The sequence below is a fragment of the Salvelinus fontinalis genome, chromosome 20, assembly GCF_029448725.1.
Source record: "Salvelinus fontinalis isolate EN_2023a chromosome 20, ASM2944872v1, whole genome shotgun sequence".
Classification (NCBI taxonomy): Eukaryota; Metazoa; Chordata; class Actinopteri; order Salmoniformes; family Salmonidae; genus Salvelinus; species Salvelinus fontinalis.
This window is the reverse complement of record NC_074684.1, coordinates 30,181,348-30,195,084: the sequence shown is the minus strand read 5'-3', so window position 1 is coordinate 30,195,084 and position 13,737 is coordinate 30,181,348. Positions and strand designations below refer to the sequence as shown.

At 43.2% G+C, this 13,737-nt stretch overlaps 1 protein-coding gene across 4 annotated transcripts; it reads right to left on the bottom strand.

Annotated features, from left to right (window-relative positions):
- Positions 1 to 175: 175 nt before the first annotated feature.
- Positions 176 to 9,072, bottom strand: LOC129817703 (hippocalcin-like protein 1). Of its 4 annotated transcripts, none has more exons than XM_055873200.1 (4): positions 8,611 to 9,072; positions 2,986 to 3,619; positions 1,592 to 1,697; positions 176 to 1,313 (listed from the first exon to the last, which is right to left on the bottom strand). In XM_055873200.1, exons 2-4 carry the CDS (start codon positions 3,361 to 3,363, stop codon positions 1,216 to 1,218), a joined length of 582 nt encoding a protein of 193 aa, XP_055729175.1. In that variant the 5' UTR covers positions 3,364 to 3,619; positions 8,611 to 9,072; the 3' UTR covers positions 176 to 1,215. The 4 variants fall into 4 exon arrangements, with proteins under 4 accessions (XP_055729175.1, XP_055729173.1, XP_055729174.1 ...); XM_055873198.1 differs by having other exon boundaries at positions 8,620 to 9,072; XM_055873199.1 differs by having other exon boundaries at positions 8,635 to 9,072.
- Between the last annotated feature and the right edge of the window lie 4,665 nt (positions 9,073 to 13,737).

Genomic DNA, 13,737 nt, shown 5'->3' with positions numbered 1-13,737 from the left:
ACCCTTTCACTAGACTGCAAGCGTGTATCTGTATTTAACCTTAGCCGCAATTGGAACCAACCCACTGTACTCATGACATCCTAGCTACACAAACTGTAAAAGCAGCATATTAGTGAAGCAAGGCTTGTGTTGCAGACCTTTTTTGTTACCATAAAGAAGTCTGAAGTAAACAAAGTTGCATTTGTTTTTTATTTTATTTCTGATAAAAAGGCTAAAAACACGTTTGCGGTGTAGTTTTCAGGGTCACGGTCTCCAAAGTGTGCTTATTGGGAACTGAGATAATCCACTCTGTTGACAAGCCCTGTGGAGCTAAACAAACCAGTGACTGCAAAAGATTACAAGATACTGGTTTTAATACATCACTGGAACTTTCTGTACAGTTGGGTATTAAAACATTCATTTTCAAAATTCCTGTGCTGCAGAAACAGTATATAGTTAAAGTGAAAAACATTTTTGAATGTCCCTAACTAATATTACATTTAGAGCAAAGGTCGCAATGAGACGACCCATGGCTTTTACGTGTTAGTAATTTAGCAGATAATTAGGGTTAAGTGTCTTGCTCAAGGGTACATTGACAGAATTTTCACCTAGTCAGCTCGGTGATTCAAACTAGCAACCCTTCAGTTACTGTCCCAACGCTCTTAATTGTTAGGCTACGTGCCGGTTGACGTACAAAATATGGTTTTGGTTGATTTCTTCTTACCGTAACACGTCAGGGGAAAAGGTCATAATACTTACTAGTGTAATAATACATTCAGTACAAATATTTAGATATGGCACTTCACGTTGACTAAAGTAAGGTAAGCTAAAATAAAACATTAAGTAAAACATTTGCAAGGAAATGTCATAAGAGTGTATCAGTGGTACTGTGGGTGTAGAACTTGATGTTTCATGATGCAAAACATATCGCTGTAGAATGCATGAAAGCGCTGCATTGGGATATTGGGAATTGCTATCCTGGTCCCAGATCTGTTTGTGCTGTCTTGCATGCAATAGAGAGAACAAACCGATCTGGGATCAGGCTAGGGAACTACTGATGATGTAAACAAGACATGGAATGAGAGAATACAAAATGGCTGCCTGATATGGGTGTTGTAATGACAACTGTGCCTCTTCCACCTCTTTCTCGTGTGTGTGTTGGATGTGGGATGATACAGTGCTCTCTCCACTTTCCTGTCTTCAGAACTGTGTGTCTGTGTGTGTTTGTTTATGTCTTCAGAACTGGCGAGAGGTCCCCTGGTCAGATTGCAGGAGCCGGACGATAGAAGGGTCACTCTTGGCACCTTTGATGAACTCCTCCAGAGAGAGTTTGCCTATAGTCCAGAAGAGACCCCAGGTTAGCAACACACACTACACTATAAACACCAAAAAGCACATTATTTGCACAGCAGGGGGGGGTGGAAACCTCTGAACGAGGCCACCAGAAATCCATACTGTTTCAATACACAGACATAGCACATAAGAGCTCAAGTTAAATACCCATTCAAGACATACTGTAGGCTTGGGTTTTGTGGACTCAAGTTTGCACTGTAAATGATTGTCACTAGAACAAGTCGAAGAACGAAATGTTTAAAAGCAAAGAAAAACTCACCGTCTTTGTCTACGTCCATCTGTCTGAAGATTTTATCTGTCCGTTTCTCTGGCGTCGACTCATCTTCTGGCATCTTCATCACTGAGGACACCATCTTGTAGATCGCCTGCGGAAGGAAGAAGAATGTATCTTGGGCAAAACAGTTTCATTAAGCTCGTAAGGAATTAAAAAGTTACATTCTTCAAGAATCAATGTGTATACAGTTTGACCATTAAACAACAGGGTAAATCACAAATAGTGCCTTAAAAAAATGATTCAATGTTCTCTGTCAGAATGGAACTATTCTGCAGTCAGGTTACCACCTCGAAAAATCATCACGGGGTCTCTGGCTTTATAAAAACATCAGTGAGACAGGAGCATGTAGTCTGAGGACACTTTAACAAGGCAATTTGTTTATTCAGGTTCGTTTGTATCAGCACCACACACAATCACCTGAGCCAACACTGATACGGTACAGGCTGCTCAGGCCACAATGGTGGGGTGAGCAAATATCAGGATAATAAAGGATAATAAAAGGAGAACAAGTAGCAGCCAATGTTCATGACTTGTGGTGAAAATATGTTTATGATATCACGGATGTGAGTAATAAAGAACATATCACTCAGATATATACAGTAAAAGAAAAGTCGTAAATAGAGAGAGAGATCCTGTCGGAGGTCTTTAGAATCCACAGTGAAAAGTATGGCAATTTAAAGGTAGACTCAGCAAGATGACGTTGCAACGAGCAGCACCGCAGATATTGCGATGAGCGCGATGCAAGACTTTGCTCTCACATGGTCACACAGAGTATCTGCACATGTGCACAGGTGCGCTTCACGCTACAGTGTGGTAGCTATGGGATCGATCTGGAGGCGAAACAAACGCACACCTGTTTAGGCGAGGTGCTGGCTAGCAGAGTAGAACACTTGAGAAAGAAAAGAAGCTCAGATCCAGACAGCTTGTCTGTCAAAACCCTGGTTATTAAATTATTGCATCTGAGGTCCTCTCCTTTTCTTTTTCAAGCTATGGGATCAAAACATCAAAGAAGTTTAGTCTCGTGATTAGTTGTTGCGAAAATTGACCGGATATTGTCCTTACTTCGTGCATGCAACGTCATATCGCTGAGTCTACCATTAATATGGCCATCTATCAGTCATTTTTATCCAAAGCAACGGATAGAACTATCAACATTGACAATGACACATATTCAGAATGTGGTGCATGCAGGAATCACACCCACAACCCTGGTACTGCTAGCACCATGTACTGTTAGAATAAAAGGTGCTTCCTAGAACTAGAAATGGTTCTTTGGCTATTCCTGTTGGGACACTCAATGGAAAACCCTCAGAGGTTTATTGAAAAAGGTTCACTGAGCCATCAGAACTACCTCACCTCATTGGTAGACTACATCTCACCTGTACAATCTCCAGCATCTCAGCCCGGCTGATGTAACCGTTCCCGTCCAGGTCATACATACTGAAAGCCCAGCGCAGCTTCTGCTCCAGGCCGCCGCGCGACGTAACGCTCAGCGCAATGATGAACTCCCGGAAGTCAATGGTGGCGTCGCCGTTGGTGTCGAATGTCCGGAAGACGTGCTCGGCGAACTTGGAAGCGTCGCCATACGGGAAGAAGTTGGCGTAGATCTTCTTGAACTCTTCGACGGTCAGGTGGCCCGTGGGGCAGTCTTTGAGGAAGCCTCTGTACCATTCCTGAAGCTCGTGGTCAGAAAATTCTGTGTTCTCGCGCAGGTCGTTCAGCACTTCGGGACGCAGTTTGCTGTTCTGTTTCCCCATGACTGCCTCTCTGCAACAAAGTTTAGAACCTCGAGGGTCTTTCCTGGTTAAATTACGGTGAAATGTAATGTGGAGCCTCTTTCACAGTCTACTGGGCTGCTAGTCTTGGGACCTGATCTCCACCACGCAGGTTGCAGGTCCCCCTTCTGCTGTCCTCAAGATGTCTGTCTGCTGGCTGGCTGCAGGTCCCCTTCCGCTCTCCTCAAGATGTCTGTCTGCTGGCTGGCTGCTCGATCAATGTCCTCTTCCTCTGTTCCTACGGGAGATGGAACACTCTCATTAGGAACATCAAGTGAAACACCAGTGATAGTGCGGTTTTAATTAAACCAATTTGTCTGGATGTTGTATAATAACTTGTGAGGTTGAAGAACCACCTTAAACAGCCCAATGTTGATTCATACTGAATGATGGTTATTATAAACTGGGTGGTTCGAGCCCTGAATGCTGATTGGATGACAGCCGTGGTATATCAGACCGTATACCACGGGTATGACAAAATATTTATTTTTACTACTCTAATTACGTTGGTATCCAGTTTATAATAGCAATAAGGCACCTCGGGGGGTTGTGATATACGGCCAATATACCACTTTTAAGGGCTGTATCCAGGCACTCCGTGTTGCGTCGTGCTTAAGAACACCCCTTAGCCATGGTATGTATACACCACACCCACTCGTGCCTTATTGCTTAATTATAACGTTTGACCGAAGAGGCTTTGAACAGCCTAGGAGCAGTGGCAGAGTGATACTGATAAGATGACAACTGAGATGCTCCGAGTGCCACTCGGGAGGGCGAGACCTGGTCTCCAAGGCAACCATTTGAATGCCCTCACGCGGTGAGAATTTATCGACCGTTTTCCATGCGATGGAAGGAGAGTGGCTGGGAGCATTCTAGGATTCAATACGTCAGTCTTGTCTCTCAAAAAGGTCAGCATGGTACAAGAAGCTGTTGTTACCTCAGAAGCCAGCCAACCATTAGATAATCCAGGTAACTAGGTTAGGCCAAGTGGGAGGCGGTTACACACACAGGCAGGGGTTTTGAGTTGTATGTATGTGTGTGTATGTGCAAGAGAGAGTGAGGGAGAGAAAGAAAGAATGTGTGAAAAAGAGGGGAATAACAGGGTATCTGGCATCACAGCATATTGGTCGTTTTTTAACACAGATTCATAAGAGAACGCATCTAATTAGCCTACTGGGAAAATTGAAAGAAATTTGCCACTGCAGGGGGCTTCTTGGGCCTTGTTGAGGGCATCATTGTAAAAGTGTGTGTGTGCACGTGTGCGTGGTGTGCATGTGTCTGTGTGTGGGAGAAAGAGAACTTGCAATAGAAAAAGTAACATGTATCGAAGGAAAACCCTAATTTCTAGGTAGGCTATACCATGGGAGCCACGGTGACTGCACACACATGGCACACATTTAATGACACATTATATAACACTTCCTCTCCCTCCACTTTACCAACAAAGCTTTTATTGGCTAGAGAGAAAAGGTCATATGATCCTGTTCTCTGTTTACCTCTCTTTCTCTGTTTACCTCTCTTTCTCTGTTTACCTCTCTTTCTCTGTTTACCTCTCTTTCGCTCTGTCCTCTCTTTCTCTCTGTCCTCTCTTTCTCTGTTTACCTCTCTTTCTCTCTGTCCTCTGAGATTATTGGCACAGGACAGATTATACCAGAGACAGTAGCAGAGGACAGAAACTAATTGGGCTTGTGACTGTGCTCTAACAAGCTTCTCGAAAGGCCTCTCGTCTCGGAAAGAATCATGTGTCCACACTCCACAGTCCTTAATGTAATTTTCTGCAGTTTTCTCAATCTGAGTCGCAATGTAAACGCAATGTAAACGGAGCTCTAAGGGGGTGAGTGGATTGGGAGTAGCCTGAACTCTCCCTGTCTAGCCCTAGCTTGGTTTACAGCTGTGCACAGCTGGGAATGAAACATCACAGACACACACACCCATCCAGAGCCCGACCGCACCCCCTGGCCCCAGAGTGTAACACTCCCAGGATGCAACAGGCAGCGCCTACCCTGGACTGGGTCACATGGTCACATGGACGGTTTTCCACGCCAACTCACTGTGCTTGGCAGGGCTAGGTCAGACATAAACACAGATATTGCTATTTATTCCCTCCTTGCACACAAACCCACAAGACATCCAAAAAGATTCCATTCCAGATAGAAATGGCTGTAATTTTTTAACTTCTAATTTTAAAGTTTTTAAAAACACTTAGTAGCCTACACTCCAATAGATGCCCATGAAGTAACCACTTGATCATACAGTTGTTGATAATGCATTAACACTATAGCAACAATGTCATGTAGTCATTTTTTAAGATAAAGATTTTGCTGGATAGCAATGCAGGTTTACACACAGTGAAGGATGTTTGTTAAAAGCAATGTCTTCCTTTGCGGATGTCTTACTGAAAAGGAGCTACATACGGAAGAACTGTAAGCTATGTGGATCTCCTGTCAGACCTAGAACAATAAGTTCTACAAAATGGCAGTCATGCACATACCGTGTCAGTGGCTGATATTTACCCAGTCTGGTGCTTGGCAGGTTACACAGCATTACATTTGATAGGTTTTTTTCACAGCTAGAACCTTAGCCTAATACTGCCAATTAAAATGATGTATTCAGTGCCATGAACAGAAGTTGGGATGGCAATCTAGCCCTGTTTTCTTGTGTATAGAAAGTATTTGGCTGTGATTCAAACAAACTGCAACGTTCACTTAACAGATTATTAATGTTTGAGCCAACATCCGCAGCTTTTACCACAAAAAACGGTATCAAGTGTGGTACCACGTCAGCACGTTGCAGTTTGTCTTTGTCTGTTTTTATGGCATGAAGGTGGCAGTATAATGACGTTTCCCTTCCTCCTTGTAGACTGTATCATGGTGGAGATGGTGGAAAATGGTACTGACTGGTGCTATTTGGATTGCTGTCATACCTTGTCCATAGAATGTTTACAGGGTAAGCAAACCAATATGTCATTTGGGTGAACTATCCCTTTGTTATTTTCCCCCATTGCGTTCCAACAGGTATTCAAGCAGGTGGCGTCACTCCTATGCGAAGTGCAGACGGTTCATTGTGCTATCTGTTGTAAGATCATGCTTTTTTTACCAACCAGAAAAAATTGTTTAGTTTGCGTGTTTTCATATGCTGATAGAACCACACTTTTGATTTGTTTGTGGGAAAAGAACAGGCCTCACTAAATTCACATATGAACTCCAGTGACATCCATTAGGCCTATGTTCTGCGATTGAGAAACTGGTTGTCCCCTATTAAACCTAGATTCCTTCCACAGCACGTTCACACCATGAGCAGCCCCGTGAGATTATTATTTCACATTCAATGCTTGCGTCCCAAAAGGCACCCTATTCCTTATTTAGGTCTAGTGCACTCCTTTGACCACAGCCCTATGGAACCTGGTCAAAAGTAACACACTACATTGGAATAGGGTGCCATTTTGGACACAACCAATGTCTGCCTTTCCTCTCAGTAACACGGCAACAGTCTTTCTCCTGTTGCTCTGGCTCTACCACTTACTGTAGTCTGTAGAAGCCCCCCCCCTATCAACCTTTTACCCAATAACCATGGCTGTCGTTGTTCCACTTTTTCCACTGGCTAATGAAAATATTTTGCACAGCTTCCAGATTCCACACACTCACACGGCATGCATTTTCCCGACTGGGGAGTCCTGTCCCACCTCTGATCCCCGAAAGTTCCACTCTCTTCCATTTCTAACGGTATGTAGCAAATCATCAGGTCCAGTAAATCACACATGATTCCAGTAACCCCTAACCCCAGTGTCGGTGACCGTTGCCGTGGAGCTCGTCACCTTACACATGGCCTACAGGCAGGCTTAGTGACATCATCACATGCCAGGGGAGACCCCATCCCCTACAGGCAGGCGTAGTGACATCACATGCCGGGGGAGACCCTGACTAGTGTCAAAAGATTCCCCCCAACACAAAGCACCAACTCTCTCCGGCTGCAGTGAACCAGATGATCACACTCAAAACAAACAGCAGGCTGTCAACCATTTGGAGAATTCCCAGTATCGGCCCAGAATAGCATTGTTGGCAATGGCGCTCCGTTTAATGATGTCTGTCAGGGTGCGTCAACATGCACATTTCCCATTGCTGACTACTGCTCCAGAGATGGATTGGACAGAGAAAATATTATTTGGTCCGTCTGTATTTATCATAGCGTTTTGCTGCGAATGCAAATGGCCAATCCATCACGTGATGTGCTTGTGGAGAGAGAACCTAGCTAGACAGCGTACTGGCATTGAACATCTCATTACCGTAACATGCTGTGAAGCTGACTGGGCTTCAATTAAATATGTACTAGTGAACTGAACGTCTTTATGGAAGATTACTGTTAAAGTCACTCATTCACACCTCTCTGTCAAAGTTGGCTGTGATGAGACTTTTGAGAAAAGCTAGGTCAGGAGATGACCCAGTATTTGATCGAGGAGGGCAAAATACATTTCCAAACCATTCTCACGTCCATCTGTGTGTGAGGTTTACTGAGGCAGTGTCAGAAAAGCATGAACTGTAGCAGAAATATATAGTCCCTTGACACACCTGTCTCCACGGCAACACCATGGTGCTAAGGCTGACTTATGCAAGGGAGGAGGCAGTAACTAACGACTGGGGCACATCTCCAACTGGGCACAGCATTCAAAGCATTGCAGATATAAATGGAGCACATAGAACCGCAGACACATGTCTGTATTCTACTTGTTAGAAAATAGGGTTCATTCTAGTACTAGTTGTACCTGATACATTCTGAACATCCTGTTCTGTATTCTCCAAATAAATGACTTGAGAGAAAAAAAAATATTATTGTGTAGAATATGTCACAATGTGATAATATCTGTGGGAAAAAATTATGCAATGTCTTCAACCATAATCCTCTCAATGTTTTTATAAATCCTTTTATATTTCCTAAAAAAATCTATGACATCGACTTTGACTATTGCCACACCTTACATAAAGCAGATAATATGCCATTCTATTTTCCTAGCCCAAAATAACCCCCATATGAGCTTCTATCGGCTGCAGAAAACACCACTGTGACAAGATGGACATACGCATGATCAGATATCTAACCATGGCAAGAAAGTTGCCGATTTTAAACTACAGTCTGAAGGACGCAAGATTATGCACATAAATGCATCGCCATATTGAGCCAACATCGAGCATATACAATTATTAAAATAAATATTGAACTGTCAACAAACTCAACGTTTCATACTTAGTCCTGGCTTACGATGTTGTGCTGTCGGCTGAAGATGGGTAGGCCTATCCAGTCCGGTTGTGTCCAAGTTGCGGCTCAATACCGTTAACTTTTATTTCTAACGCTTCAATAGAAAAACTAAACTCAAGTAAATTAAGGTTACAATTACCTTGAGATTGTATAAGCAACCGTATTCAGTCTGAACATTAAACTATTGAAAGGACTACACAACTAAAAAGTATTTTTGAAGGAAGTTCTGTTTTAAAATATATTCAGAGATCAGGATAAACAACTTCTTCATGCAACGCTGGTTCCTCATTTTGCATGATATACGACACATACACACACGACTGCTCTGCTTTACCCGGACTCGCCCAATTCTCTCGCGGGGGATGTCTTTTCTAACTAATAGCAGTCGTTTTACTTTTATACTGCCTCATAGTGGCATTTGATAGGCTACTTTAATAAAAAAAATAACCCTTCCACTCAATGGAGTGTATGTATTTTGTATGTAGGCTTCGGTAATAAATTCTCAAGTAATATTACTGCCAATAGGCCCCTCCTACTTGGATATAGGACAATCCACACTCGCTACCACAAGATTTGCTCTGCTGATACAGTAGCGGGAACGTAACAGTAACTGTAACTGTTGGCTCAAATACAATCTGCAGGTCCAATGGAAGGATATCTGATCGGTGTGGGTATTTAATTGCACATTCTGGATTTGTTTAAACGTTTGGTGTTCGTCTTGCAACCGTATTATGTTACACTTATTATTTATTTCATAAGAAGTTTGGACTACATTAATATAGTAAATACTGTACTAATATAAATTCATAGGAACATTGTATTCTATGTGTCAATTCCATTGTTATCAAGTCAGTTAACGGACCCTTGTTGAATATAAAAGGCCTAGGCCTATAGAATTTACTTTAAGAATGCTCAATAAGGTATACAGTCGTTGCCAAAATTTTGAGAATGACACAAATATTCATTTCCACAAAGTTTGCTGCTTCAGTGTCTTTAGATATTGTTGTCAGATGGAATTCTGAAGTATAATTGCAAGCATTTCATAAGTGTCAAAGGCTTTTATTGACAATTACATGAAGTTGATGCAAAGAGTATATTTGTAGTGTTGACCCTTCTTTTTCAAGACCTCTGCAATCCGCCCTGGCATGCTGTCAATTAACTTCTGGGCCACATCCTGACTGATGGCAGCCCATTCTTGCATAATCAATGCTTGGAGTTTGTCACAATCTTGAGGATAGACCACAAGTTCTCAATGGGATTAAGGTCTGTGGAGTTTCCTGGCCATGGACCCAAAATATCAATGTTTTGTTCCCCGAGCCACTTAGTTATCACTTTTGCCTTATGGCAAGGTGCTCCATCATGCTGGAAAAAGCATTGTTTGTCACCAAACTGTTCCTGCATGGTTGGGAGAAGTTGCTCTCGGAGGTTGTGTTGGTACCATTCTTTATCATGGCTGTGTTCTTAGGCAAAATTGTGAGTGAGCCCACTCCCTTAGCTGAGAAGCAACCCCACACATGAATGGTCTCAGGATGCTTTACTGTTGGCATGACACAGGACTGATGGTAGCGCTCACCTTGTCTTCTCCGGACAAGCTTTTTTCCGGATGCCCCAAACATTCGGAATGGGGATTCATCAGAGAAAATGAATTTACCCCAGTCCTCAGCAGTCCAATCCCTGTACCTTTTGCAGAATATCAGTCTGTCCCTGATGTTTTTCCTGGAGAGAGGTGGCTTCTTTGCTGCCCTTCTTGACACCAGGCCATCCTCCAAAAGTCTTCGCCTCACTGTGCATGCAGATGCACTCACACATGCCTGCTGCCATTCCTGAGCAAGCTCTGTACTGGTGGTGCCCCGATCCCGCAGCTGAATCAACTTTAGGAGACGGTCCTGGCGCTTGCTGGACTTTCTTGGGCACCCTGAAGCCTTCTTCACAACAATTGAACCGCTCTCCTTGAAGTTCTTGATGATCCAATAAATGGTTGATTTAGGTGCAATCTTACTGGCAGCAATATCCTTGCCTGTGAAGCCCTTTTTGTGCAAAGCAATGATGACGGCACATGTTTCCTTGCAGGTAACCATGGTTGACAGAGAAAGAACAATGATTCCAAGCACCACCCTCCTTTTGAAGCTTCCAGTCTGTTATTCGAACTCAATCAGCATGACAGAGTGATCTCCAGCCTTGTCCTCGTCAACACTCACACCTGTGTTAACGAGAGAATCACTGACATAATGTCAGTTGGTCCTTTTGTGGCAGGGCTGAAATGCAGTGGAAATGTTTTTTGGGGATTCAGTTCATTTGCATGGCAAAGAGGGACTTTGCTATTCATCTTATGTACAGTGCATTTGGAAAGTATTTAGACTCTTTACTTTTTTGGTACCCGTCCCCAGATCTGTAACTTGACAAAATCCTGTCTCGGAGCTCTACGGATAATTAATTCTACCTCAAGGCTTGGTTTTTGCTCTGACATGCACTGTCAACTGATGTGATCAATTTCAAAAATAGTAAAAATAAAGAAAAACCCTTGAATGAGTAGGTGGTCTAAAACTTTTGACCGGCAGTGTATTGTTGTAAAGTGTTTTGTATGTAATGTCTTTTTCATTATGTGTCAGACCCCAGTAAGACTAGATGTCGGCTGATGGGAATCCTAATAAATCAAATCCCGAACTAATGCCTAGGTTTTAGCTCAGTAGACTAAAACAACTTGTTGCACACAGATAACCTGGTTACAAACCCAATTGACCTGGATTCGGAACATTGATGTCTATCAGATGCAGGAGTTGTTGTGAAGAAATTCCGCCCATTGATGATTATCAGATGTAGGGGTTGTTGTGGAGAATAGCAGGAGGTCAATAAGGAGCTGAAGTGTAACAGACAGAGATTGTTCAGAGAACCATGCTCCCATGGTGACCGTGAATAGGCTGACCTAGCCTAAGACCTGGAGACTAGTGTTAGCTCCCTGGCATAATAGCTAGCAGCACACCACACTGCATCCCACTGCTGGCTTGCATCTCAAGCTAAGCAATGTTGGTCCTGGATGGGAGACCAGATGCTGCTGGAAGTAATGTTGGAGGGCCAGTAGGAGGCACCCTTTGCTCTGGTCTGAAAAAAAGATCCCGATGCCCCAGGCAGTGATTGGGGACATTGCCCTGTGTAGGGTGCCGTCTTTCAGATGGGATGTTAAACAGGTGTCCTGACTCTGTGTAGTCACTAAAGATCTCATGGAACTTACTGTAAGTGTAGGGGTGTTAACCCTAGTGTCCTAGATACATTCCCAATCTGGCCCTCATATCATCCCCAGCTTCCAATTGGCTCATTCATCTCCCCTGTAACTATTCCCCAGGTTGTTGCTGTAAATGAGAATGTGTTCTCAGTCAACTTACCTGGTAAAGTAAGAGGCTTGTCTTTAGCTCATAGGGCTAACACAATGTTGTGGCACGCAAAGAACACAGATTCAAACTTAGTTCATCACATATCATAGTCAAAATCAACCATCGAGAAAATCAGACCAGAGGCAGTGAATGAATTTGGCAAGCACATGAAATCATAGCTCCTGTTTTAATATATTACAGCTTTACAGGAAGACTGTACATCGCTCTAATGTTTGTAGAGCTTTAATGTACACTCACCACTCTCACGTTTTTGCATGCCAACCAAATTCAATAGCTTATCTCTTGTACAAAGCACAGAAAAAAGAAAAAACAGACTTAAACTTGAGCTCTACCCAGTAAATGTATATTGCTTGGATCCTCACCTTTACAGCACAGAGTAAAAGACTCCAGTGTTGGTCAGTTGCTAGTCAGAATATCCATGTCACAATGCTGTACCCAAGACCTCAGTGTGCTGGAGACCTGACGTTGTAAAGAGGGTGGTGTACATGTCAGCACTTTAAATAAATAATTAATACCGTAGTGAGTGCGTCACTGTCGCTCTAGGCCAACACCTGTTAATAAGCAAATTGGCTGTTTCTGATTGTCAAAGAATGGGCTAGACTCATGACAATGAACATTTTTGCTGACACTTTAATGGGTGCCGCCTGATTAATTTCTCTGCGTTAGCCTACTACCCAGTGTCTTTACTGAACCTTTATTTAACCCTTGTTTGGTGTTCGGGTCTGTGGAACCCGTTTTCAATGTTTACTAAAATAATACCTCAGAGTCATTGGTGTGTTTGGAGAGAGATGGAAGGAGATGGACCAAACTCATTTACATGCATACTTTGGAGTTCTTATCCTTGCTGGTGTTTTCAGATCCAATGGGAAATCTACAGAATCCCTGTGGGATGCAGAAACTGTCAGAAAACTTTCCAGTGCAACAATATCTCTGGAAAACTTCCACATTACTTCCATGATTATCCGCTTCTCTAACCGAGACACCAGACCAGCTCAGCGGCAGAGAGACAAGCTAGCTGCAATCAGATCAGTGTGGGACAAGTGGGTGGACCACCTTCCCCTGTTTTACAACCCTGGGCCCAATGTTACTGTTGATGAGCAGTTTATGCCATTTAGGGGCTGCTGCCCCTACAGGCAGTACATAACGTTTAAACCCGCAAAATATAGAATCAAGATCTGGGCTGCCTGTGATGCTGCTTCATCAAATGCGTGGATCTTGCAAGTGTCTACGGGGAAGGCAGATGGAGGAGCCCTTGAGAAGAACCAAGGGAGGCGGGTTGTCCTAGACATGATAAAGGGACTCTGTGGCCACAACATCACATTCGATAACTTTTTTACTTTGCCCAAGCTGGGACAGGAGGAAGCTGACGATGGTAGGAACACACACACTTGGAAGGCACCTCCCCCCTAGATATTTGTTAATTTTGTGTTTGAAAGAGTTGCAGCTGTTGAATTTGAATAGCGATATTAAAGAAACACAGATAAGATTCATTTTGAATTGGTATAAGAACACACAGACCTGAAGTTTGTTGATTACATTAATATTGAGGATTTCAAGGCGATGAAAGACTGGTGAGGAAATGTCTGAGTGAGTTGCCATCCTCACAAAACGCTTTGGAGTTATGTTACTGAGATCCAGACTGAATTGTGATCATAAATAAGGCAACACGCTGAAGGATGGCCTACATGGAAAAGTAAGCAGGATCACTACCCAGGAA